This window comes from Pipistrellus kuhlii, unplaced genomic scaffold, assembly GCF_014108245.1.
Source record: "Pipistrellus kuhlii isolate mPipKuh1 unplaced genomic scaffold, mPipKuh1.p scaffold_m20_p_42, whole genome shotgun sequence".
In the NCBI taxonomy this organism is placed as follows: domain Eukaryota; kingdom Metazoa; phylum Chordata; class Mammalia; order Chiroptera; family Vespertilionidae; genus Pipistrellus; species Pipistrellus kuhlii.
In genome coordinates, this window is record NW_023425543.1 from 1,336,361 (window position 1) to 1,359,736 (window position 23,376).

General features: G+C 46.3%; 1 protein-coding gene across 2 annotated transcripts in view; it reads left to right on the forward strand.

Annotated features, from left to right (window-relative positions):
* SV2B (synaptic vesicle glycoprotein 2B) overlaps positions 1–22,818 on the forward strand; it is a 39,003-nt gene extending 16,185 nt beyond the window's left edge. For both annotated transcript variants that reach the window (XM_036411850.2, XM_045572017.1), the window contains exons 2-13: positions 6,405–7,270; positions 10,732–10,912; positions 11,970–12,121; positions 12,252–12,385; positions 13,656–13,745; positions 15,372–15,482; positions 16,781–16,869; positions 18,152–18,316; positions 18,889–19,022; positions 20,700–20,900; positions 21,540–21,699; positions 22,129–22,818. In XM_036411850.2, coding sequence (XP_036267743.1) covers positions 6,820–7,270; positions 10,732–10,912; positions 11,970–12,121; positions 12,252–12,385; positions 13,656–13,745; positions 15,372–15,482; positions 16,781–16,869; positions 18,152–18,316; positions 18,889–19,022; positions 20,700–20,900; positions 21,540–21,699; positions 22,129–22,312 — 2,052 coding nt within the window. In that variant the 5' untranslated portion in view covers positions 6,405–6,819 and the 3' untranslated portion in view covers positions 22,313–22,818. The remainder of the gene's footprint in view (positions 1–6,404; positions 7,271–10,731; positions 10,913–11,969; positions 12,122–12,251; positions 12,386–13,655; positions 13,746–15,371; positions 15,483–16,780; positions 16,870–18,151; positions 18,317–18,888; positions 19,023–20,699; positions 20,901–21,539; positions 21,700–22,128) is intronic.
* The last annotated feature ends 558 nt before the right edge of the window (positions 22,819–23,376 follow it).

The following is a 23,376-nucleotide window of genomic DNA, read 5'->3' on the forward strand; positions in this document are numbered from 1 at the left end:
GTCGAATACTAGGAACATGGCATGCATTTCCCTGATAGAAAGCCCTGCTTAATAATGGATGGGCAGGGCACATCTTTTCTAATGGTGAAAGGCCTGTCCTTAGGGAGCTGTAACGTGGGCAAGGCCGAGAGAGAGAGAGAGAGAGAGAGAGAGAGAGAGAGAGAGAGAGAGAGAGAGAGAGAGAGATTCTGACCCGTGGCCAGCCCCAAGGCCACTAAGCCTTTTGCGCCTCAGCAGAGGAACGTCTCTCAGGCAAAGACAGCAGTGAGAGAGAGAGAGAGAGAGAGAGAGAGAGAGAGATGCTGCCCTTCTCTACTTTCCTCTCTTTATTCTGTGATGCTGAGTCTTCTTTGGCAGCTGGCCTGTTCCTCATTTTTTTTTTTTTTAAACTGGGAAGCCACTGTAATGAACACCTCAAGCCTATTTCTGCTGTTTTAATTACCGCGCATCCAGGAGGTGACTTTTCCCTGAAGCGGTGATGAATAGGCTGGGTTTTCATGGAGGGCGCCTAGAGCGTTAGCAGATGCAGCCGTTGGCTCTGGGATGCATTCACATGGAAGAGCAACACACAACCAGTTGTGCTTGGTCAAATCTACCAGGCTCTGGGGGGCAGAGAGTGGGCCCCAGGTTGCTCAGGGCGTTGTGTGGGGGTGCTCTGAGGATGATGAGTACAGTGTAAGGGATCTGTCCACTGAAATCACTCAGGTCTGAGTTTTAATATATTTTTAATATATTTTTTTATTGATTTTTTTTTTTTTACAGAGAGAAAGAGAGAGGGATAGAGAGTTAGAAACATCGATGAGAGAGAATCATCGACCAGCTGCCTCTTGCACACCTCCTACTGGGGATGTGCCCGCAACCAATGTACATGCCCTTGAACGGAATCGAACCCGGGACCTTTCAGTCTGCAGGCCAACGCTCTATCCACTGAGCCAAACCGGTTTCGGCTCAGGTCTGAGTTTTAAAGCCACTGTGCACATAGTGTAAAGCACGTAGTAAGCAGTTCACAAGAATAACATTAAAAAATATTTTTATTGCCCTAACCGGTTTGGCTCAGGGGATAGAGCGTCGGCCTGCAGACTGAAGGGTCCCAGGTTCTATTCCGGTCAAGGGCATGTACGTTGGCTGCGGGCACATCCCCAGTAGGAGGCTTGCAGGAGGCAGCTGATTGATGTTTCTGACTCTATCCTCTCCTTTCTTCTCTGTAAAAAATCAATAAAATATATTAATTTTTTTTTATTCTGGGGGAAGGTCAGTGGGGAGAAAAAGGAGATATATGTACTGCTACATGTAATACTTTAAACAATAAAAATATTTTTATTGATTTCAGAGAGCATGGAAGAGGGAGAGAGAAACATTAATGATGAGAGAGAATCATTGATTCGCTGCCTCCTACAGGCCCCACGCTGGGGATGGAGCCTGCAACCCGGGCCTGTGCCCTGACCACGGAATCGAACCGTGACCTTCTGGTTCCTAGGCCTATGCTCAACCACTGAGCCACACCAACTGGGCCACAAGAGTAACTTTGTCTCATTATTTCTGAGCACAGACACATTGGTATTTAGACTTCTAAAAAAAAATATTTTAAATTGATTTTTAGAGAGAGAGAGATTGAGAGAGAAACATCGATAAGAGAGAAATATCATCGATCAGCTGCCCCCTGACCGGGAATCAGGAATCAAACCAGTGACCTCTTGGTTCATGGATCAATGCTCAACCACTGAGCCACACCAGCCGGGTTGTTTGGACTTTTGAGCTGGTGGGAGACCTAGGCTGGGGTCTTGAATGTCTGGGCCATGCTGCCTTTTCTGCCTCCGCAGTAACTCTGGCAACAGCCTCTCTCAGTGCAATAGATTGCCGTTGATGTCAGACGCTTTCCACTGCCCTGGTCTGCTGGTTCGGGTCGTGTATCAAGTTGGCAGCTAATTTTCACCGAGCCTGTGCTGGGAACAGGCTCAGAGGCTGCGCCTGCAGTCATAAAGCACACGGAGTCCGCTTAAATGGCCATCATCTCTCCTCTTGATGTACATGAATTGCTGCGGCTTTCCTGAGAGCAATCTCTTGCTCTCATGAAAAGTCCTGTGCATCGCCCACACAGACCAGTTTCGTGGCTTTGCGTGCTCTCTTTTCTCTGGGCATTTTGACAAAACTCAGTGCATTAGCCATGTTCCTGTGAGTGTTTTCGAGCGGTTGAGTGTTGCCCTGGCCAGTCTGGCTCAGTTGGTGGAGCATTGACTCAGGCACCGAGAGATTGCAGCTTCGATTCCCAGTTAGGTCCGAGGTTGCAGGCTGGATCTCCAGTGGGGGACATGAAGGAGGCAACTGATGGATATCTCTCTCTCTCATCCATGTTTCTTTCTTTTTCTTCCCCTTCTCCTCTCTCTGAAATAGATAAAAGCATATTATAAAAAACTAAAAAAATAAAAATAAAGTAAATAAAGTGCTTGGCTGTTTGTGAATCTACCTTGCTCCATGGATCAAAAATGGAGATGGCCCTAATCAGTGTGGCTCAGTGGATAGAGCATCGGCCTGCGGACTGAAGGGTCCCAGGTTCAATTCTGGTCAAGGGCATGCACCTTGGTTGCGGGCACAACCCCAGTAGGAGGTATGCAGGAGGCAGCTGATCAATGCTTCTCTCTTATCAATGTTTCAAACTCTCTATCCCTCTCCCTTCCTCTCTGTAAAAAAATAGTAAAATATATTTAAAAAATGGAGATTACTGAAGATATACCATTGCTTCCTTGGTTCACCCCCTCTTTGAATTGTCTTTCCAAAATAGCCCTGACTGGAATTCGAACCGTGACCTTCTTGTTCACAGGTCAGGCAATATAGTATCTTCTTAACAAGACCAACAATCAAATAAGTCCTGATGATCTTATGTGGTGTTTTTGTTTGTTTGTTTGTTTGTTTTTTGGTTGGGGGGTGGAGAAGAGGGCTCAAGCAGTTATCTAGTGTGTTAAGCAAGTTGTGAAAACAAGACATGTTGAAATGATGAGCAGATGAAAATGTCAACATTTTCAAAGGCCAGGAGGAAAATCCAATTTGTGTTCCATCCTGTCCTTGGCAAACAGTCATTTTCCTCCCGCTCTGTTTTCCCCCCTGTTAATCACAAGCGAATGTGGATGCGGCTTCTTTATGTCTTTGATCTGCTTGCTCATTGCCATTCACACAGCTCTGGGGCTGGGCTTTCATTTCCTTTGTCATCTGGATAAATGTCTGGGCGGTTGTGCAGCAAAGTAATTGTGAAGTGCAATAAAAGTGATTCAGTGGTAGAACTGAGTCTATGGGGAAGTCCAAAAGACTTGCTCTTCTCTCTCTCTCTCTTTCTCTCTCTCTCTCTCTCTCTCTCTCTCTCTCTCTCTCTCTCTCTCTCTCTCTTGATATGGATTGCAGAGACTTATAATCCAGCTTGAACTAACTTCTTTCTGTTCTAAGAGACCAGATGCTATGAATTTTCTTACATTACTTTAAAAATAACCCAATAAATGTTCATCTGTAACTCCCACATGGAGAAAGTGACAGATGACAACCCTTCTACTCAGAGAAGTAACAACCTCAAGATGGTCGTCAAATGGATTATTCCACTTGTCCGTTGTCTTTTCAAATGGATTATTATGTAATTGGTTAATTGGGTGAGTCATCATTTGGAGATAAGGAGCTAAAATAAAACTGGAAAAAAAAAAAATAAAAAGCTTTAGGCTACTCAGAAGCAGTGCTTAAAGGAAGAAAACACTCCTAGGTTAAGACAGTCCCTGATGCTACAGGATCCTTATCCCCATGGTTGTGGGACAATCCTGTGATGCAGGTTCTAACCAAGGATAGGCTTGGTGAGAACCTGAATGGTTCACGATATGAGATTTTACTATTGAAGGAAGTGGGATTGCACATTAGAGACACAGAGAGAGGGGTATCCTATATAATAAAAGGCTAATATGCAAATTAACCAAATGGTGGAATGACCAGTTGCTATAATGCACACTGACCACTAGGGGGCAGATGCTCAATGCAGAAGCCAGGCTCAAGGCTGGAGAGTATAGCCACAGTGGCAGGAGACTCTCTTTCCTCTGTGGCAGTGCTAAGGATGTCTGACTGTAGGGAGTGGGCCTAAGCCGTCAGTGGGACATCCCCTGAGGGCTACTGGACTGCCAGAGGGTGCAGGCTAGGCTGAGGGGACCTCCCCTGGAATGCACGAATTTCATGCACTGGGCCTCTAGCAAATGTATATTTACATAATAGGCATTTTTAAGACCTTAAATCTAAAAGTATATTAGGTTGAACTGTATGAAACTTTTTGTTCAACTTGCAAGCAATTTAGTCCATGGTGGATACCAAAGTACAGTTTTGTAGTGAAGTGCATGGGTTCTGAGTCACATTTCCAGGTTTGTCCCTGGGCACCCTCATGGATTTGCTACATGTCCTTCAGCAAGTGGACCTGGAATAATTTTATTATAGTGACATTAATAGATCCAGTGTAAATGTCTGTTCTCTTGGGTAGATTTATGCAAAATAGTCTGAGAAATCGTAAGACACTGTGGTGACATTTTGACTTTGAGCTTTTAAGCAAACATGTAAAAACATAGTTTTTTCAGTGCTTTTGTTTTCTCATGTGAAAAATGGGAATGATAGTGATTCCCACCTCCAAAGCTCAAGAATTAAAGAATAAATGTGCTCATAAAATGCTTAACACAGTGCTTGGCACACAGTGACTTTTCTTTTTTCTTTTTTTAATATATCTTATTGATTTTTTACAGAGAGAAAGGGAGAGATATAGAGAGCTAGAAACGTTGATGAGAGAGAAACATCGGTCAGCTGCCTCTTGCACACCCCCTACCGGGGATGTGCCCGAATCCAAGGTACATGCCCCTGACTGGAATCGAACCTGGGACCTCTTTCAGTCCGTAGGCCGACGCTCTACCACTGAGCCAAACCGGTTTCGGCAACACAGTGACTTTTCAATAAATGCTACCTGTTAGCACCTTTGCATCATGAGCAAAGGATGTCAGCTATTGTGAGATTTGATGGAATAGTATTACTGTTCATTTTTAATGTTAGGGTCAGATTTATTCCTTGGGTGGGGGGATTGGCTTTGGTAATGCTCTCTAAAATACCCCTTTCTTGATCTTGTATGCATATATGCATGGCCCATGGACACAGACAATGGGGGTGGTGAGGGCCTGGGGCAGGGGCGGGCTGGAGGGGCCGATGGGGGGACATATGTAATACTTTCAACAATAAAGAATTATTTAAAAAATAGATATGTTTTATCTTTAAAAAAATTTCTTACTCTTCACGTTTTCCCCAAGGTCCTGCTCTTAGAGCCTACACTGACTTCTGATCCATCACCCCAGGACATTTTCTTGCCCAATTTCTCTCTTTCTTTAGCTTGTTTTTTTCCACTGCTGGCCAGGTGCTTCTTTGTGAACTTGAAAAGTGCTGACTCATGACTTATTCGCTACTTCAAAGCCATATGGTCCATTTTATCATTGGCATCCAACTTATCTGACCTTCACCACTTTACTCAAAATTCAGGCAGTCAGAAGCAAATGCATTTCATCTCCTCACATGTTTGCTTAGAAGCTCAAAGTCAAAATGTCACCACGGTGTCTTAAGATTTCTTAGACTATTTTTGCATAAATCTACCCAAGAGAACAGACGTACACCCTGGATCTATTAATGTCAGAATAATAAAATTATTCCGGTCCACCTTGATAACAATAAATATTCATAGAAGTTTCTTTCATTTTAAAAGAGATCTGATATTGGAAATTATCCTGTCCCCGGAGCTTTCTTTTGAAACAGATGTTCTGTCCATCCAGTTGAATGTTAACTCAAAGACATATCAGAAAAAAAACACACCAAAAAAACCTCTTTGAAATCAAATTTATTTTGATTTAAAAATATATTTGTATTCATTTCCAAGAGGAAGGGAGAGAGAGAGAAATTATAATGATGAGAGAGAATCCTTGATCAGCTGCCTCCTGCACGCCCCCTACTGGGGATCCAGGCCCCACCCGGGGCCTGTGCCCTGATCAGGAATCAAACCATGACCTTCTGGTTCATAGGTTGATACTCAGTCACTGAGCTATGCTGGCCGGGCTGTTTCATTCTCATACAAGATTTGACCCCTTTTATGAGTGAATCAACATTTCAAAGGGCTTCTCTGACACTGTTTTCTTCTTCCCTTATTCTTTGTCTCACTGATTCAGTCTTCATTAATTCACCATGAATCTGAATGTCTCATCAAGATTTCCTACACCTTCCACATGAGGCACTGGCATTACTAAATATATTTAATCCTGAGAGAGTTTGTTTAGAATTTTATTTTTATTTTTTTAATTTAATTTTTATTTTTGTTAGAATTTTAGCAGTTTGTAACCCTCTTTTCTTTCTCTTTGTACTTCCAGGCCATAACCTTCAGAACAGAACGAATCAGGCCAGTCAGCAAGCTGCCAGTTCCTGCCAGCACCTTGTTGAGGAACCCAGCTGGACCCATTTCTAATCAACGCATCCCCCTCCCTCCAACACACAACCTCTCTGGATCTCTGAAGGAGACAGACCAGGATTGGAAAAATTTCAGACTTCCAATAGACATTGAGTGCAAAAGGATCCTTAGGTTTGCCTTGCACAGATCTGCTCTAGCTGAGGGACATAGGGGGAGAATACAGGTGTTATTTTCACCTAAGAAGTCACACAAACACATTCTACATTTAAACCTCTGCACGGAGGATGGATGATGGTTATTGAAACAGCCCGAACGTAGAGACAACGGTGCCCAAGGCATAGCTTGAGAGGTGACCACGCAGTTTGCGGAACCAAGGAATGGATGCTTACAAATATCAGGACAACTATGAGGGCTACGCCCACACGGATGGCTACTATCCCGGCAATGAGTCCAACCCGGAGGAAGACGCCCAGAGCGACGTCACCGAAGGCCATGACGAAGAGGATGAGATCTATGAGGGGGAGTACCAGGGCATCCCTCACCCGGATGATGTCAAGACCAAGAAGGCCAAGATGGCGTCCTCCAGGGAGGATGACCTTCGGGCCCAGGCAGACCTGATGGCGGAGAGGCTGGAAGATGAGGAGCAGTTGGCTCATCAGTACGAGAGCATCATGGACGAGTGTGGCCACGGGCGCTTCCAGTGGGTCCTCTTTTTCGTCTTGGGTTTGGCCCTGATGGCTGATGGGGTGGAGGTGTTTGTGGTGAGTTTTGCCCTGCCTAGCGCAGAGAAGGACATGTGCCTGTCCAGTTCCAAGAAAGGAATGCTTGGTAAGTGGAAATTTCCAAAGATCCTTCTCTTCCTGGCGTTGAAATATGAAGGGGAAAGAACAGTACGTGTATGTAGCACCTGTCAGTGTTAGGCACCTTAAATCTGTCATAATATCCTTTCAACATCATCACTGGACACACAATTTGCCATGAAGGTGTTTTTTTATCTTAGAGAAATTAATTCATTGGCTCACATTTGGACAGCTGATGAAAATTGGAGCTTGGAATTCTACTCAGTTTTGTTTGATACTCAAGCTATTAGTTTTTTTGTTTTTGTTGTTGTTGTTGTTAATCCACACCCGAGGATATTTTTCCATTGATTTTTAGAGAGAGTGGACAGGAGAGGGAGAGACACAGAGAGAGAAGCATTGATGTGAGAAAGAGACATCAATTGGTTGCCTTCCATATGTGCCCTTGACTGGAATCAAACCCAGGACCCTTCAGTCCTCAGGTTGACACGCTACCTACTGAGCAAAAATGGCTAGGGCAAGCTCTTAGGTCTTTTTCCAAATCTTGTGGCCTCCTTGAGAGTCTGAGTTCCCTCTCCTTCATATTAATGTGTATATATTTTTATCCATTTCAGAGAGGAAGGAAGAGGGAGAGAGAGATGGAGACATCAACGATGACAGAGAATCATTGATTGGCTGCCTCCTACATGCCCCTTACTGGGGATTGAGTCTGCAACTGGGCACGTGTCCTGACTGGAAATCACACCGTGACTTCCTAGTTCATAGGTCAGTGCTCAACCCCTGAGCCATGCTGGTCGGACTCTCTCTCCTTCATACTAAACCATTTTCCATACCCAAGTGACAAATACGTTTTGTGAATGGCAGGCCAAGATCTCTTCTATACTATGCTTTCCTCTGTGTCCTTCCAGAATCTACTCGGCTGCTGGTTTCTCTTGTGTGCAAGTGTGAGTCTGCCCAATCCCACCTGTCTTGGGAATAGATGCTGGGCTGAGCACACCCATGGAGCCCTGCAGGCTGTTGAGAGTCACGTGGTGAAGCACAGATGAATTCTGTAGGGTGGAGGCCCAGCTTTGCAAATCAATGAGGCGAGCACTCAGAGCCAGTGTCATCCATCAGGTCTTGATGCAGGGAGGATTTTGTGAAATTTGAGAAAGAACTGTGGCAGAGAAGAGATTCATCAGAATATGGATAAGGATTTGTCCTGGTCATTAAATGTCCTGCAAAACCCATTCGTTCTCCAAATGTAGAGGCTATGCAATGGATCCTTTAGCAAACATACAGTTATTGAAAGCTTACTAGGTGTCAGGTTCTGACTCAAGACTGAAACCTACTTAATGGCCTCCAAGAACTAAAAATCTATCTAGCAAAGTAGTTTAGTCATTCAACAAATATTTGCTACTTGTATTCCATGTGCTCATCTCTATGTTCAGCCCCTGGGGAGAAAATAAGGAACTAGACAGACACAATCCTTGCCTCTCAAGGAGCTTACATAGAGCAGGTATTAACAAACACAGAGACTTATGACAGGCTATGAAATACCTGTGCTATTCTGGTCCCTAGGACTTGCTTTCTAGCAGTGGTGGCAAACATGTTTTCTAAAATAAATATTGTAGGCGTTGTGGGTCCAGATGGTCTCTGTCATCACTAATCAACTCTGCCTGTATAGCACAAGAGCAGCCTTACACAATATGTAAACAAAACTCACCACAACACATTAGTACCTGTGTTCTAATAAAACTTTATTTACAGAAAAAGACAATGAGTAGTACTTATCCTAGAGGCTTTAGTTTGCTGGCCTCTGATATATAGAGTCATTACGAATAAAATTAGGATATAAATTTTTAAATCTGCATAAACAATTATTCCTGGAGGGAAAAGGCATTGAATATACACAACCAGAAGAAATGAATTGAGAAGCAAGGCTGTCAACTGGAGCTTTTAAGCACCAACACAATTTTATTAGTTTTTTGGTTATTGTTTGTTTATTTTTAATCCTCATCCCAGGATATTTTTTCTCTTTAATTTTTTTTGTTTTTGTTTTTGTTTTTGTTTTTAAGAACAGCACCCTAGTGTGGGATTAGGTGCAACAGAGCCCTCTTGTGGAAATTCTGAGAACAGCATGATAGTGAGGCATTAGGTGCAATAAGGTTTTCAAACACTTTCCTAAACAATGAGCACTTTTTAAAACAGTAATTACTGTTCTCAAACACTTTCATACACCAAGCATACTCCTTAAAACAAGAATTTCAAGTGCTTCCACTTTTTTAAATATAAGCACCTCTTAAGTCAAGAATACAGTGTTTTCAAACACTTTTCTCCACAATGCGTAGCTTTTTAAAGCATGAAAATGAGAGTTTCAGGCAGAGTTAGTTATTCGTGTTTATGAATATATTGTTTATATGTTATCATGCTTTATCTATTGGTAAGATGATCCCCACTTTAAAGGAATACATAGGTTAACCCAGTGTGTGGAAAGCTGTTAACTTCTGTGAAATACTGTAATATAATTTCATTCACTTGGGGAGCTTGCTGGAGCATTTATCACACAATTAGGATATGTATCATTTAGTAATTATAACTGTGGTGAAGCAGTTTACTGAAACCCAATGAAGTAAGAATGAATCCTAAGTGTTTTCAAATACTTTCCTACACAACTGACAGCTCTGTTAAATGTGAATTGTGTTTTCAAACACTGCTCTACACAATTTGCAGCTCTTTAGAAGTGAATTCTAACTGTTTTCAAACACTTTTTTTTATACACAGTGTGCAACAGTTTAGCAGTGAATTCCAAGTGTTTTTAAATGCTTTTCTACAGTTTTCAAAATAATGGTTATAAGGATGCTCAAACGTCTCGATGAGAAATTAACTAACGTGTAAGAATCAAGATAAAATGAAGAATGACATAGCTGCAATAAAGAACACAATAGAAAGTTTCAACAGTAGATTAGAAGAAGCTGAGGACCTAATCAGCGAATTAGAAAACAAGGTAGAGAAAAGCATCCAAGCAGAGCAGCAACTGGAGAAAAATTAAAAAGCAGGAGGAGAATCTGAGGGAGCTTTGGGATAACGTGAAATGAAGCAACATTTGCATAATAGGGGTGCCAGAAGAAGAGGAAGCTGAGCAAGGAATAGAAAACCCAACCACTGGGTTAGGGCAAGCTGCAGCAATCTTAAGAACGAAGAACAAAGTTGGAGGAAACACAACTTTTTGAGCTGATGCTCAAAATGTTCTGGTACTGGTACAAGAACAGACATATAAATCAATGGAACAGAAGAGAGACCCCAGAAATGACCCAAGCTGATATGCTCAATCCCTCCTGTCAGAATGGCTATCACCAACAAATCAACCAACGACAAGTGTTGGCGAGGTTGTAGAGAAACAAAATAAAAAAAAAATAAAAAAATAAAAGGGGCATTGGGTTTTCCAAAACATTGCCCTGACTCTAATGTTTTGTCTTCTCTCTCCATGCCCGCCCCTCCCTTTCCCAACAGGGATGATAGTCTACCTCGGAATGATGTCGGGGGCCTTCGTCCTGGGGGGCCTGGCGGATAAGCTGGGGAGAAAGAGGGTCCTCAGCATGTCTCTGGCCCTCAACGCCTCCTTCGCCTCCATCTCTTCCTTCGTGCAGGGCTACGGCGCCTTCCTCTTCTGCCGACTCATCTCAGGCATCGGGTATGTCGTCTTGGTTCTTCAGCTGGGCCCTCCTGGAACAGTGGTTGGCAAACTGCGGCTCTCGAGCCACATGCGGCTCTTTGGCCCCTAGAGTGTGGCTCTCCCATAAAATATCACGGCCTGGGCAAGGCTATATTGAAGAAGTGGCGTTAGAAGAAGTTTAAGCTTAAAACATGTGGCTCTCCAAAGAAATGTCAATCATTGTCCTGTTGATATTTGGCTCTGTGGACTCATGAGTTTGCCGACCACTGTCCTGGAACTCCAGTTCTGGGCGGTACTTCCAAAAGATCCCGGGACTGGGTTTTTAATCTGACTTCCAAGACACTGTATTGGTGTTACCCTTAGAAAGTTACCCTCAGTTAATGTCAGTATAACATGATGCTGTCTCTGTCAGTCTTTCTTTTCTTAAAAAAAAAAAAAAATTAAAAAAAAATCCTTGCTGAAACCGGTTTGGCTCAGTGGATAGAGCGTCGGCCTGCGGACTGAAGGGTCCCTGGTTCGATTCTGGTCAAGGGCATGTACCTTGGTTGCGGGCACATCCCCAGTAGGGGGTGTGCAGGAGGCTGCTGGTCGATGTTTATCTCTCCTCGATGTTTCTAGCTCTCTCTCTCCCTTCCTCTCTGTAAAAAATCAATAAAATATATATATTTTTAAAAAATCCTCACCCGAGGATATTTTTTTCCATTGATTTTTAGAGAAAGTGGAAGCGAGAGGGAAAGACAGAGAGAGAAATATCGGTGTGAGAGAAGCACATCTATTGGTTGCTTCTTGCATGCATCCAACCGTGTCCTGGGCCAGGGAGGAGCCTGCAACCGAGGTCCATGCTCTTGACCGGACTCGAACCGGGGACCCTTCTGTTCGCAGGCTGATGCTCTATCCATTGAGCCAAACCGGCTAGGGCCTCCTCCAGTCTTTCAAATCCACTTGGTTCTTTCACACCAGAGCCTACGGACGGGGTAGAGGCCGCTTGGTTTCCGCTGTGACCATTTTCAGTGTGTGACTTGATTCTTTCCTTCTGGCATCTTCCCCCCCCCCTCCCCCCCATCCCTTCCTGCAGTATTGGTGGAGCACTGCCCATTGTGTTTGCCTATTTCTCTGAATTCTTGTCTCGGGAGAAGCGCGGGGAGCACCTCAGTTGGTTGGGCATCTTCTGGATGACCGGGGGCATCTATGCGTCGGCCATGGCTTGGACCATCATTCCGCACTATGGTGAGCGTGCTGGCTTCCATCGCCCCGGGGTGGGGGTGGGGCGCCCTTGTTACTATGGCACCTGCATCCAAACCACATCTCCTGTCCTCAGCCTAGTTCCCCGTGTCACCCTCTCATTTCCTCTTGGCAGGCTGGGGCTTCAGCATGGGCACCCACTACCACTACCACAGCTGGAGGGTGTTTGTCATCGTCTGCGCGCTGCCCTGCACCGTGTCTTTGGTGGCCCTGAGGTTCATGCCCGAGAGCCCGCGGTTTCTGCTGGAGGTGAGTCAGCGCGCCGGCCCCACATCGGAATGGCGATGGGACAGCGCCCGGAGCTGGCTGTGCGTCCTCAGCCCCTTCTAGGGGTGTCGAACTCAATCAGAGAAGGGGCCAAAATCTAAAATCCAGCCTAAATCGCGGGCCGAATGGTTTACTGAACAGTCATAAACTGTCATTGTGATGGAAACGCAGCGGAGTGCAGTGATGACAGCGCGGTGTGGGCCACATTGCAAGGCCTGGCGGGACGGATTTGGCCCGCGGGCCTTGTGTTTGACACATGTGCTAGACCCTCGTCCTCGCTCTGCTGTCTGTGATGGTGGCTTGCCCTGGATTCACGGACTGCCTAGGCAGGGGGCTCAGGAGCTCACCACGCGCTGGGCAAAGGGGGGTGGGGCCTGAGTGGCTTCCGCCCCTCACTCTCTCTGGATCCCGAGTATGAGGCTCTGCAAAGCCAAGTGACGTTTCTCCCAGGGAGATCTGGGATGACGCTTGTTGCTTCAGGACTCAGCCATGCAAGAGCCCTCTGCTCCCAAAGGCAGAGGTCTTGGGAGACGAGCCCCTGAGAGACGAGTCCCTGGAGCCTCCCACCTCGGGGTCTGCTGCGTGCGGTGGTCAGACAGTGGTTGGGCTGGCAGAGGGGCAGTAGGACTCACAGGCTCTAGCGGCCCCAAGTCTGAGTGCACTTGTGGGTGGGCCAACTCCTTGACTTTCCTTCAGAGTGAAATTTCCCTCTGACCAGGACACAGATGCAGCAGGGAGAGGGTTTTGTATTTTATTTTTATTTATTTTAAAATATTTTTTATTGGTTTCAGAGAGGAAGGGAGAGACATATCAATAGAAACATCAATGATGAGGGAGAATCACTGATTGGCTGCCTCCTGCATACTCCCTACTGGGGGGGATTTAGCCTGTAACCCAAGCATGTGCTGGAATTGAACCTGGGACCCTTGAGTCCCAAGGCCGACACTCTATCCACGGAGCCACCACGGTGAGGGCATCTTTGCTTTATCCTGTCAGTGACTAAATGTCCTCCACCCAGGAGCCCATTCAACCTTACAGCTCCAGCAGCTGCAGTGCAAAATGATGTTCCTACTGAGCATTTATATCTTGAAGGCACAACCTTATAATCCTTCCACCGTGCGCTGGGGACAGAAACGTGTTCTCATCATTCACAAGCCCTATGCAGTCGCAAGTTCACATCCCGTCGCCTCAAACTCAGGTGTCAGCACTCATCAGCAAAGGGCTTCTCACCTGTCTTTCCTTGGTTTACCAGATGGGCAAACACGACGAAGCTTGGATGATTCTCAAGCAAGTCCATGACACCAACATGAGAGCTAAGGGGACCCCGGAGAAGGTGTTCACGGTGAGTGGGGGTCACCTATGCCAGCAACAGGGGCTTTTCTCCCCTTTTCTGGTTTGGTTTGCTGAAAAATAATGTTGTTATATAAGCACACCCCAGAAAATTTGTCTATTATGAGTAAGACCCCTGATAAAAGTCTTATCATAATAAGTTCTTTGCATTTTGATGGATGTCCTTTTCAGTACCAATAATAATGAAAGACAAAACTAGCTGTGTTCATGAGGGGATAACATAATTGCATGTATTCGCAAATACTTGTTACTTAAGAGTTCTCATGAGTATTCTATATGTTGCCTCATAGTGTTCATCAGCATGCTTTTTATTTATTTTTAAAAATATATATTTTTATTGATTTTTTTTACATAGAGGGAGGGGGGAAGATATATATCTATATCTATAACTATATCTATATCTATATCTATATCTATATCTATATCTATATCTATATCTATATCTATATCTATATATCTATATCTATATCTATATCTAATCTATATCTATATCTATATCTATATCTATATCTATATCTATATCTATCTATATCTATATCTGTATATATATATCAACGATGACAGAGAATCATTGATAGGCTGCCTCCTGCACAACCCCCACTGGAGACTGAGTCTGCATCCAGGCATGTGCCCTTGACCAGAATCGAACTTGGGACCCCTCAGTCCCCAGGCCAGTGTGCTCTCCACTAAGCCAAACCAGCTAGGGCCATAAGCATGCTTTTTATTTTATCCTCATCTGAGGAGATTTTTTTCCATTGATTTTTTTTTTTTTTTAGAGATTGTGGAAGGGATGGGGAGAGATACAGAGAGAGAAATATAGATGTGAAAGAGACACATCAATTGGTTGCCTCCCACAGGTACCCTGACTGGGCTGGGGATGGAGCCTGCAACCAAGATATGTGCCCTTGACCAGAATCTGAACCCAATGCTCTAATCACTGAGCAAAACTGGCTAGGGTTGTTCTGTTGTGTTTTTAAAATATCCTACATAGCCGAAACCAGTTTGGCTCAATGGATAGAGCGTAGGCTTGGGTCTGAAGGGTTCCGGGTTCGATTCCAGTCAAGGGCATGTACCTTGGTTGCGGGTATATCCACAGTAGGGGATGTGCAAGAGGCAGCTGATCGGTGACTCTCTCTCATTGATGTTTCTAACTCTCTCTCCCTCTCCCTTCCTCTCTGTACAAAAATCAATAAAATATATTTAAAAATAAAATAAAATAAAATGTCCTACATAGAAAACCCCACTTTCCTATTACACACACACACAGTATTGCATACATGGATTCTAGACTCATGTGGTGTTAATAACCATTGAAGACAGACATATGAATTTCAAGGCAGAGTCAACCCTCCTGTGGGAAAATCAGATATCCACGGGAATTTAGTGAATTAACTTCAAGGCTTGACTAGGGATACAACTGATTCATTTTTGCCGGCAGTGGGACAAATATCCCAAAGCAATGCTGTGCACACCTTTGGTTAAGCATCTCCGAGCTGGAGGGTCACCACAGGCTCCTCGGGCCCTCCATATGTTAATAAAGTCCGTCCCACGAAGCCGCAAATGGAAAAGTCTGGCCCAAAGTGGGGGTGAGATCCTCGAGCTCATCTTTGCTTTACAGGTTTCCCACATCAAGACCCCCAAGCAAATGGACGAGTTTTTCGAGATCCAAAGCGCAACAGGAACTTGGTACCAGCGCTGCCTGGTCAGATTCAAGACCACGTTCAAGCAGGTACGCCTGGGGACGTGTGATGGCGGAGAGCCGGGGCTCTGTGGGAAGCTGTAGCCTCAGGGGAGAAAGTCTTGAACATCCCCATCCGCCCAAGACAGTGTGATGGGGAGGAAGCAGCCCTGCATGGGGGCCTTTGGGTCTCAGCCCATGTCCACCTCTCACTTGCTGTGAGTCCTTGAGCTACATACTCTCTCTATTAAAAAAATAAAAAATAAAAAATATATAATTTTTTAAAATAAATCTTTATTGTTCCTATTATTACAAATGTTCCTCATTTAAAAAAATATTTTATTGATTTTTTTTTACAGAGAGGAAGGGAGAGAGATAGAGAGCTAGAAACGTCGATGAGAGAGAAACATCGACCAGTTGCCTCTTGCACACCCCCTACCGGGGATGTGTCCACAACCAACATACATGCCCCTGACGGGAATCGAACCTGGGACCTTTCAGTCCACAGACCGATGCTCTACCACTGAGCCAAACCGGTTTCGGCAATGTTCCTCATTTTTGTCCTCCTCCATTGCTCTCCTCCACCAGGTTCCCACCCCACCCTCTGCCCTTTCCCCACGCCCCATTGTCCTCATCCGTTGGTGCACAGTTTATGTTTATATATATATTATTGATTTTTTACAGACAGGAAGGGAGAGAGATAGAGAGTTAGAAACATCGATGAGAGAGAAACATTTGATCAGCTGCCTCCTGCACACCCCCCACTGGGGATGTGCCCGCAACCAAGGTACATGCCCTTGACTGGAATTGAACCTGGGACCTTTCAGTCCACAGGCCGATGCTCTAACCACTGAGTGAAACCGGCCAGGGCCCACTCAGTGTGCTTTTGATCACACACATGGGATATTGTTGTGTTTCCAGGGAAGACGCTGTGGGACTGTTAGAGGGTGAGGCCAGCCAGTGAGAAGAGAAAATGCTTTCTTTGGAACACGATTGCCACCCTTGGGAAATAACGTTACCCATTCTCTCCATGGCTTCCTAGGCCAGTGGTCGGCAAACTCATGAGTCCACAGAGCCAAATATCCACAGCACAACGATTGAAATTTCTTTGGAGAGCCACATTTTTTAAACGTAAACTTTTCTTCCAACGCCACTTCTTCAACATAGACTCGCCCAGGCCTTGGTATTTTGTGGAAGGAGCCACACTCAAGGGGCCAAAGAGCCACATGTGGCTCGTGAGCCGCGCTTTGCCGACCACGGGCCTAGGCCATTCATTAGGATCCCTTAGAAATGATTCTGCCGAGTCCCCGTTCCTGCCTTTAACCCCCGTTGTCTGGTGTGGGTTCCAGGTCTGGGATAACGCTCAGTACTGCCTGCTGGGGCCTTACCGGATGAACACGCTGATTCTGGCCGTGGTCTGGTTCACGATGGCGTTAAGGTACGTTCTTACTCGACGCGCTGATTTCTCTGAGCTTTACGGGCCTCATCTCTAAACTGAGGATGGTGATTAGGAGTCTGAATAGGACTGGTGCTTTCAGCCGCAAATAACAGGCAAGGTGCTCTAGTCGCGTCTATAGTAAAATTTTTTTACTCCTGTCATCGGAATTCCACAGGGAGGCAGGCCACAGGGGGAATTTCAGCCTCAGGCCAGTTTTGCTGGTGACGGCGGGATGCCTGTGCTGCTGTTGGCATTCTGTTCTAAGGTTCCTCTCCCTGGGCCTTGGGTCAGAATGCATGAAGATTCGTGCAAGAATGAGCCTTCCATACTCTGGCTGCCGGTACCGCCTTCACTCTGGTTGGAGCCACCTTTTTATTATAGATTAAAAAATATATATATATCTTATTTTTTTTTACAGACAGCAAGAGAGTTAGAAACATCGATGAGAGAGAATCATCGATCAGCTGCCTCTTGCACAGCCCTTACTGAGGATGTGCCCGCAACCAACGTACATGCCCTTGTCCGGAATCAAACCTGGGACCCTTCAGTCCGCAGGCCGACGCTCTAACCACTGAGCCAAACTGGTTTTGGCTGGAGCCACCTTTTTGCTCTGGCGTGGAGCTGCCTCTCAGCCTTCCCACGCTGCCCAGAGGCTCAGAGTGGCTGGGCTGGTGCAGAACCCTGCGTTTTGAGCTGAGAGATGCATTTCTTACATGTTATGGAGAGTGGAAGGGATGGGGAGAGACAGAGAGAAACATCGATGTGAGAGAGACACATCGATTGGTTGCCTCTCACAGGCATCCCAACCAGGGATGGGGATCGGGCCTGCAACCAGTTGAAGTGTGTGCCCTTGACTGGAATCGAACCCAGGACCCTTCAGGCTTCGGGCCTACAATCTATCCACTGAGCCAAACCAGTGGGTTGGACTGTTCGTTTCATTTGTCCCAATCTATTGGTATTTTTCACCAGGAATGAATGTTGTTTTTCATCAAATGCCTTTTCCGCATCTAGGGAGATAGTAATGAATTTCCCCCCTTAGATCTGTTACTAGGATATGTTATCTGATTAGAGCAATCCATGTCAAACTCGTGACCCACAGGCTGCACGCCTCATTGATTTGGCCCCTGTTAGCCTTTGAGTTTGACATGCTTGGATGAGCGTTTCTAGTAGCCAACGATAATAATATGTTTAAAAGGGGCGTTATCTACCTCAAATTAGGAATGCAGATTCTGCTCACGAGGTAATAATATTTGCTCACGTATTTTTGTCTTCTCTGCTCCAGTTACTACGGCCTGACCGTTTGGTTCCCCGACATGATCCGGTACTTCCAAGAGGAAGAATACAAGTCCAAGATGAAGGTGTTTTTCGGCGAGCACGTGTTCGGCGCCACTATCAACTTCACGATGGAAAACCAGATCCACCAGCACGGCAAGCTTGTGAATGACAAGTATGTGAGGGACTCAGACGGTCCCCGGATCAGCTGATGGTCCAGGGGTCTGTGCTTGGGAGAGAGCCATTGGACAGATAGGAATTCATGGCGGGGGGAATGAGCTCCAAGAATATGGTGGTCCCACAACTTCCCACGGCTGCCAGAGACCTCTAATTCCCCGGGAGGCCCTGCCTTTGTCAAATTGGCTCCCAGTCATCCCTCATCACCTCTGGCAGTGGTCGGCAAACTCATTACTCAATAGAGCCAAATATCAATATAGAACGATTGAAATTCCTTTGGAGAGCCAAATTTTTTAAACTTAAACTTCTTCTAACGCTACTTCTTCAACATAGACTCGCCCAGGCCGTGGTATTTTTTGGAAGGAGCCACACTCAAGGGGCCAAAGAGCCGAATGTGGCTCGAGAGCGCAGTTTGCCGACCACTGTCCTAGGCTCCCTGGGCTGAAAATCATATTTTAGCACCTTTGGATTGTAGTTCTCCCTTTTTATGCTTTTCTGTGGTCTTCATTTTGCTCTCAAGGCTCCTCTCCCCCCGGAGGGATCTCTCAGGAACAAAATGTCTTTCCACAGGTTCACAAAGATGTATTTCAAGCACGTTCTCTTTGAAGACACGTTCTTTGATGAGTGCTATTTTGAAGATGTGACATCCACAGATACCTATTTCAAAAACTGCACCATTGAATCCACCATCTTTTATAACACAGGTAGGAATGGGGGCAGGGCGGGGAAATTGTCATGGCGGTGGACTAGTCTTAACTAAGAACCAAAATAGTCATAAGCTTTAGGAGCAGTGACGTATTCACAGATACCCATGCCGAGCCTTAGGGGGGAGCTATGGTTCCCACCCCAGGTACCATGCAGATGCCTTGCACAGCCCTTCCCAAGTCATTTCATTGATCTGCACCTGTCTTATCACATGTGCAATAATAATGAGTTCTATGCATTATTATTTGTGATTAAAATGTGGCCTACCGCCAAAACTGGTTTGGCTCAATGGATAGAGCGTCGGCCTGCGGATTCAAGGGTCCTGGGTTCGATTCCGGTCAAGGGCATGTACCTTGGTTGCAGGCACATCCCCAGTGGGCGGTGCGCAGGAGGCAGCTGATCGATGTTCCTTTCTCATCGATGTTTTTAACTTTCTATCCCTCTCCCTTTCTCTCTGTAAAAAGTCAATAAAATATATATATATATATATATATATATATATATATATATATATATATATATATATATATATATTGCCGGGACCGGTTTGGCTCAATGGATAGAGCGTCGGCTTGGGGACTGAAGGGTCCCGGGTTCAATTCCGGTCAAGGGCATGTACCTTGGTTGCGGGCGTATCCCCAGTGGGGGGTGTGCAAGAGGCAGCTGATCGATGACTCTCTCTCATCGATGTTTCTAGCTCTCTATCTCTCTCCCTTCCTCTCTGTACAAAATCAATAAAATATATTAAAAAAAATATATATATAAAATGTGGCCTACCTTTTCCCATGTCCATTGGTTTCCTCCCACATGTGCTTCGACTGGGGCTTGGGATGGAACCTGCAACCCAGGTACATGCCCTTGACTGGGAATCGAACCCTTGACCTTTCCCTGCACAGGCCAAGGCTCTAACCACTGAGTCACACCAGCCGGGCACTGTTTGCATATTCTTAACAGGGGGATCCCTGCAAACACTAAACATCCTCTGTGCTCTCCCATTCATCTCCCCTGCCTTGGCCCCTGCATCCCACCCCAGAAAGAAAGCTACTGACCAAATTACCTTTATTTTGAAGAACGTTCAGGTTTCTATATGGGCTCTGGGGTGGTCGACTCACTGGATCGAATTCTTTTGTCCTTGGCTTTTGTAAACTGGGTAACCTCAGAGGACCGCCACATGGCTTGAGAGATGATGTATTTACACAAGCCTCTCAGTGAATGCTCCTTTCTTTCTTTCTTTTTAAAAAAAATATATTTTATTGATTTTTTTACAGAGAGGAAGGGAGAGGAATAGAGAGTCAGAAACATCCATCAGCTGCCTACTGCACAACCCCTACTGGGGACGTGCCCGCAACCACGGTACATGCCCCTGACTGGAATCGAACATGGGACCCTTCAGTCCATAGGCCAATGCTCTATCCACCGAGCCAAACCAGTCAGGGCGAATGCTCCTTTCATTTGCTCTCCCCAATCAGAGTTGAACAGGTCATTGCATTTGTAGAGGATTTTCGCTCCATCCACACCTTGGCGAGCGCCACCTTGACTTAGAGACTGTCTGGTGGCCAGAGGCTGGTGCAGGTCAGCCATGGAAGGAGCCCTACTTCACCCCTGCTCTGCCCTGATCCCCTCGCCCCCATCCCTACTCAGCTTTACACGAGCCCAAGGTTTCCTTCTCTCCCCAGACCTCTACGAGCATAAGTTCATCGATTGTCGCTTTATCAACTCGACCTTTCTGGAGCAGAAGGAGGGCTGTCACATGGACCTGGAGCAAGACAACGACTTCCTGATCTACCTGGTCAGCTTCCTCGGCAGCCTGTCTGTCCTGCCCGGGAACATCATCTCCGCCCTGCTCATGGACAGGATCGGGAGGCTCAAGATGATCGGTGAGTTGTCAGGGCCAAGGCCGTGACTTTAGGCGTGCGGTGGCATTTTTTTCTTTTTCTTTCTTTTTCTTAAAAGAAATCTTGCACAGGAAAGCACACACACACACACACACACACACACACACACACACACAGAGAGAGAGAGAGAGAGAGAGAGAGAGAGAGAGAGAGAGAGAGAGAGAGAAATATTGATGTGAGAGAGGCATATCAGTTGGGTGCCCCCACTTGTGTCCCAAGCAGGGCCAGGGATTGAACCTGCAACAGAAATACATGCCCTTGACCAGGAATCGAACCTCAGTGACCGATGCTCTCATCTCTGAGCGAGCAAAATTGGCTTCAGAGAGGAAGGGAGAGGGAGAGAGGGAGAGAAACAGTGATGAGAGAGAATCATTGATCGACTGCCTCTTGCAAAACCCTTACTGGAGATGGAGCCTGCAACCCAGCCATGGGCCCCAACCAGGAATCGAACCTGTGGCTTCCTGGTTCGTAGGCTGACCACTGAGCAACACCGGCTGGGCCAGATGGGCCTGTTACTTGAGAATAGGAGATGGGGCAAAGGGTGTGAGTAACAATTTCGTCTGAGTCACGGGTTTCACGTTTCTTTGGGCCCGTGCCCTCTCTCCCTCCCTCCCTCCACAGGTGGCTCCATGCTGATTTCCGCTGTCTGCTGCTTCTTCCTGTTTTTCGGCAACAGCGAGTCTGCGATGATCGGCTGGCAGTGCCTGTTCTGCGGGGCCAGCATCGCGGCCTGGAATGGTCTGGACGTGGTCACCGTGGAGCTGTACCCCACCACCCAGAGGTCAGTCCCCCCCTGGGCTCCTCCTGGGATTGTGTGAACTTTAACTAGACGTCCACCTGCCCCGATCCTGCCTGGGTCCGCCTTGATCTTCCTGGAGCTCATGGACTGAACGTTTCTTAGGGTTTTGAGTTTCCCCTGCGTGGGGGCTGCGGACTGAAAGGTCCCAGGTTTGATTCCGGTCAAGGGCATGTACCTTGGTTGCGGGCACATCCCCAGTAGGGGGTGTGCAGGAGGCAGATGACTGATGTCTCTCTCTCATCGATGTTTCTAACTCTCCCTCTCCCTTCCTCTCTGTAAAAAATCAATACTATGTTAAAAGAAAGAAAGAAAGAAAGAAAGAAAGAAAGAAAGAAAGAAAGAACGCAGTCCTACTCCTCAAATGAAGTCTAGTTCCTGTCTGTCAGCATGCACTTTCTCCTTCTTTTACAGAGCAACCGCCTTTGGCATCCTCAATGGATTATGCAAATTTGGAGCCATCCTGGGAAACACCATCTTCGCTTCCTTTGTTGGGATCACCAAAGTGGTCCCCATCCTTCTGGCCGCCACGTCCCTCGTCGGGGGCGGCCTGATTGCTCTCCGGCTGCCAGAGACCCGAGAGCAGGTGCTGATGTGAACCAGCGGCGGGGAGAGGAGACTTCGGAAGAACCTTTCCGGGGGACCCTCGGGGCATCCACACTTCCTGTCCGTCACCGCCCTGAGGACTTTGGAAGCCCCGGAGGAGATGTTGATTTTGCGGTGATGACCCCTAGTCTAGGACCCATCTCAGCTTTAAGATATTGGTGACTCAGGTGACTGGTTTGGGGTGTCCTGAGCTGCCCTGGTAATCATGGAAGGAGGAGGAACACCCTCCAGGGGGGCTGCGTGCTAAGCAAGAGGTGTAAGGACGCCTTTGCACTTGAAGGTGGATGTGAGCGTGAGGACACTCAAGCTCCTTCGTAAAGTTCTTCGGAGCCCCGTGACCTAACATGTTGCCTGGGCAACACGTTAGAGTCATCGTATATATATTTTGGGCTCCAAGTACAGGATACGTCTATTTTTTTTTTGCATTGAAAAGAATCACCTATCATATTTTCCATCTGAATATTGGCACAATCGCAGGGAAGATACGCCGATATAGAACAACGAATATTCGAGCATTATCTATAGAAACCTACTCCCTACCCCCATTGTCCTGAGCTTTTCTGGACGATCGGACGATACATTGAAGGATTATATTTATTCCCTTTTTGATTTAGACAAAGAAACCTAACGGGATAGGTAACCTGTGAACTAACTTTGTACATACTCTCTTTGGGTTTCATTTGCAGAAACGGTATCTGCAAACATTTGCCAGCAACTATAGCCATATTTGGGGAGGACTCGGGGACGGAGGTCCAGGGTATTGGGTCCGAGGGAATGCAACGCAAGCACAATTTCTTATAGCCATTCTGCTTGCTCTGCAGACCCACATCACACAGTCCGTGCGTGGGATCTAGGCGCATCTGTTCGTGTAGGCGGATGCTTGCCTCTCTCACGCAGATCGCTTGTGACACTCCGGCTCCCTGTCTGCGGTCCTGGCATTTGACTTCGCTGCTTCCCCCAGACCAACATGGGACGTGCTCCGTGGCCTCTGGTGTCTGTGGGTGAGCATCGAACACGGCAGACAACATGCAGGATGGAGGGAGAAGGGAAGGATCC